Source organism: Osmerus mordax, unplaced genomic scaffold, assembly GCF_038355195.1.
Source record: "Osmerus mordax isolate fOsmMor3 unplaced genomic scaffold, fOsmMor3.pri Scaffold_76, whole genome shotgun sequence".
NCBI classification, from domain to species: domain Eukaryota; kingdom Metazoa; phylum Chordata; class Actinopteri; order Osmeriformes; family Osmeridae; genus Osmerus; species Osmerus mordax.
Window position 1 is genome coordinate 15,476 of NW_027120633.1, and position 4,441 is coordinate 19,916.

Consider the following 4,441-nt stretch of genomic DNA (forward strand, 5'->3'; position numbering starts at 1 on the left):
TCAGCCTCCGGCTCTGGCCCGCAAGACCAATTGCCTGCATATAGGCTATGTCATTAAGTTTTTTTGTTCACTGCCTCTCACAATCAAGTCTGTCCTTGTTTTCCTTGTGTTAATAACTTAAACTACTATATCTACAGGATATTTAACTCCGAGACTTTGTAAATAAAAAAAGTAACAAAACATACCAGGTTAAACTCGCAGCCAGATGTACTGAGAATGAGCGAGCGTGGATTGGGGTTTGGGGGGCGGGGCTCAACGATTTACAGTGCGGATAAAAGTGTGTAATTCGTTGCTTTCTTATTTAGCGCTGGCACACCCTCGTTGTTAACCAAAATATGGATGCTCTAGATCGATGTAGCTATACTATCTCTAATGCTATCTCAACATCGGGACACTGGTTCACCGTCCGTGCAGCCTTGCATGCATGAAAGCCCCCACCACTCTATGCCCAGTCCTCCAGACCTTTCGGTGACGAGAGCTCCGCGTCAGAACTCGGTTGGAAGAAGATAGCAAAGCGAGACACGGCAGACGGTCTTCATCAAATGTGACTACATCTGTAGATGAAGCGAGCCAGCGTAAACAGCTGTATGTTTAGCGACGCAAAACAGCGGTGTTACTACATGGGACTGTGAACTACGACTTTTTTTTGTTGTTGCTACATTCTAACCTGGTGTCATCGCCTGCTGCTGTCGGATATTGAATGGGCTCAGTAACGTCGAGTCATAGGTTTAACTGGAATAACTAACAACGGTGGATTTGCAACAGCAGCCTTATCCGGTCAAGTAACCGTATGGAGGTGGACTAAAGACGGGTCATACGAACTGAAACAAGGTTAAGACCTTTGAGGTATTAGTACAGTATGATATCGCAATCGGAAGGCTAGCCACACAGCTTTGAGAAGTACACATACGACACTGCCGATATCGAACTTGGCTGTGTGGCTAAAAAGAATTCTGCGTGCTGTCCCCACTGCGCTAGAAAGCTGTCTTCGGCTAAGACGCAGTGTTGCTGTGGAATGTAGATTCATTTTGCATCCTTATCAAGTGAAATGTAATCGTTCCCGACCATCGGTTTGGATCATTTTTATGAAGACCGGTTTCAGAGGACCTTAAAGGGTATATTTTGTCTCGTTTGACTTGATCAAAGTCGAGAAGTATAACCACGATGATGCAAAAGGTAACATTATTTATGAATCGACCGACCCATTGTTGTCAGATAGTTCGATCGAAAGCACGTTAACTTTTATACGTAGCAAAACAGGCCATTAAGCGATGTAGCTACGTAGGTAGCTAACATTAGCAAGCTAGTTCACATCTATTTTTTCATGTTATGAACTGTCTACACTTGTAGCTCGCTGTTGCTACATCTGAATGATCATTATACTTGAAAAGCATGCACGGTTGTTACTCCGTATTTGCATCGGCTGACTGGCAATATTACATGTCATACACATTTAAATATAGCTATGTGACGCTATGTTATTAATCTCAAGTGGGTTAAACCAGGGGAGGTCTACAGTATAACTGTTAGAATTATGGTATTTAGCAATTCATATTTTAAAAGTCTTTCCGTGCACGAGTTCTACATCATCAGTGCTGCACGAGCGTCGCCAAGACTACGTTGTGTTCACTTTAACAAGGTTGTCTGTCCGTTTACAGCTATACTGACAAACTGAACGTCAAATATGTTCACCATGAGTTTTCTCACCCAATGTTATGTGTTTAGATTTTTGTTTGGTTGAAAACGGAAAAAGACCCAAGTTACAGCGCGGAAATGTGGGCTATCCCTCTAGCTAGCAAATAGCTAAGCTAACTAGCTCGAGAAACGAAGTGGACCAGGCCACACGCAGGCGCGCACAGCTGTCCTGTCTGCACTGGATGTCATTTTCCACAACATTGTTACTTGCATTCAATAGGTAAAGTGCTCAATCTAACAGTCACTACAAGTTGAAAATGTCACACTGTAAAATATCAAGTGTCTGAATTTGTTTACGTGACACATGAATAAATAATTGTTAAAGATAAAGCATCAATATTGATACTATATCTCTTCGATTTTTAGCATTCAGACTAGCTAGGAATCGTGACCGATGAAAGTCTACTCTTAGGCTTGAGTTAATGATCAAAAAGTGTGGCTTGTAAATTCAACCTCTCCTCTCCTCCACCGCAGCTCGTGCTGCTGACTGGCATGGCTGTGACCCCTAGCTCAACAGAGCTGGCAGTCTAAATTTGGACAATGTGCAAACTCACTCACTTACTCACTCACTCATACATTCTCTCACCCTTGCTCTCTTTATCTCCCTCATTCTCTCTTCACCCCCCCCCCCAGACCCTTCCTCCTCCCCTCTCTGACTCTCAAACTCATTATCCTTCTCCTGTGTTCCAGTGAGAGAGGCCCTGGCAGGAGCTGGAGCCAACCGAAAGGTTTCGACCCCTCCACCCCCGCCCCGTGAGCAGTCCTTCCAGGCACCTGCAGGCCCTGGGCCTTGCCCACTGGTGGTCCCCTATGCTCCAGGACAGCTCTCCCCACATGTCTGCAGGATGGATGGTGTGGCTCTGACGCTCCCCTCGTGTCGTCCTCCGCGCTCGCTGACCCGCCACTGCTTCTTGTTCTTTTCCATCTATAAAAGAACACCCCCTCTAAGCCCTGCCCCAGAGCGCTGTAAATATACTAACTGTTGTTAAAAGACTCCTTAGGAAAACGACAACAACGCAAACTGTAAAAAAAAAAGAAAAGAAAAAGAAGTGGCCTCTATTGCAAACTCCTCAGAGATTTTATTTTGCATACCCATATATCTATATTTTTTTCCCCTACCTCTGGAGTTTGTGTGTGTAAGCACTGTCCCTTCACAACAACAAGAGAGAGAGTTAGAGAGGGAAAAAAAGAACACTTTGTTGAGGAGGTTTACACGTACGGTTCGTTATCTCTCACTGTAATTTATTTCTACGAGTTCAGATTTTTTATTTTAAGCGCTGAAACCCTCTTGAATCGAAACGAAACAAACAGCAAAGATGTCGGAAAACCCCAACGGCAAGGTTGTGACTTTTCTGGCCCCTCCCTCGCCCAAGAATGTGAACGGGGGCAGCTCTGACACCCTCATGGTGGATAAATTAACCCCTGAGGTCCGACGCCGGCGCCACACCATGGACCGGGACTCCAAGACCGCCGAGCACCGCTTCTTCAGACGCAGTGTGATCTGCGACTCCAACGCCACGGCCCTGGACCTGCCCAGCCAGGCGGTCATCCTCACCTCCCCGATCGACTGCGAACCTGCCAGCCCTCCATCAGGCCCCGTGCCGCAGGCCGCCCAGGGGAGCCTGGCGGTGCCTCTGCCCAGCCTGGTGGTGTCGAAGGTGGCCGAGAGGCAAGCTGAGTCTGGGGGCGGTGAAGGTGGAGGAACCACCACCAGCTGTAGCAGTGTGGGGAGCAGTGTCGAAGGGGTGGTGGTGCTGGAGGCCGGTCACAAAGCGTTGGATGTCAGCGACAGAGAAGGGGAGACGGAGGACGACGCCGGTGCGGCGGCCAGGCCGAAGGAGGACGTGTCGGACGGGAAGGCGCCCGCGGGGGAGAGCAGCGTGGCGTCGGAGGAGGAGCGAGAGGAGAGGGAGAGAGGGGCGGCGAAGGCTCGCGCGGAAGCGGAACAGAGGGAGGCGGAGAAGAAGGTGCAGGAGGACATAGAGGAGGTGGAGACCAAAGCCGTGGGCACGTCGCCCGACGGGCGCTTTCTCAAGTTTGACATCGAGATCGGACGGGGCTCCTTTAAGACGGTCTACAAGGGCCTGGACACGGAGACCACGGTGGAGGTGGCCTGGTGTGAGCTGCAGGTAAGACCCGCTGTTCTCTCTCCTCTCGGCACCCTGGCTGCTTCTGAGGACGGGTCGACCCAGAAACTGCTTTTCTAGGTCAGGTGTTTGCTGACCTTGTCAGGTGTTTGCTGACATTGTAGGATTGTTGTTTTTTTCCCACTGCTGGTCCATCGGAAGTTATAGTGTGGAAACCGGAACTCTAGATGTGTCATTTCAGGAATGAAGGGTGTATGTGTGTGAACGGATGTAATGTGGTGTCTGCCGTCTCAGAAGAGAGCTTGTGAGGTGGTAGGTGAGGTTCTGTCAGAGAGACCATGTGGGTACCGTAAGACTGGCTGGCAGGAAGTTGTTGCGACACTCAAGGCTGTTGTTGCAAACTTTGTGGTGATGGTTCCCATAGCGCCTAATATGGGTTGGGGTGGGGGGGGGGGGGCGGGCGGGCAAGTTAAAAATTTATTTAGAAAGTTTTGTGTTTAGTGCTTGGTCATACGACTGTGGATAATAACCCAATGGATGGCTCGGAATCCTAATGCCCCCACTCGCGTGGAACAGCTTGTTGCCTTGGTAATTAGCTCACTAGGTCACTCACAACAATGTCAGATGCCCGATATTATCATAGAGTTTGTGATCAGCAC

General features: G+C 48.8%; 1 protein-coding gene across 1 annotated transcript; it reads left to right on the forward strand.

The window, feature by feature from the left end:
* Nucleotides 1–509: 509 nt before the first annotated feature.
* Nucleotides 510–3,824, forward strand: LOC136940180 (serine/threonine-protein kinase WNK1-like; the record flags this gene model as incomplete). Its single annotated transcript, XM_067232276.1, has 2 exons — nt 510–1,176; nt 2,386–3,824. A coding segment is annotated over exon 2 (813 nt), but the record flags the coding sequence as incomplete, so codon positions are not given.
* Between the last annotated feature and the right edge of the window lie 617 nt (nt 3,825–4,441).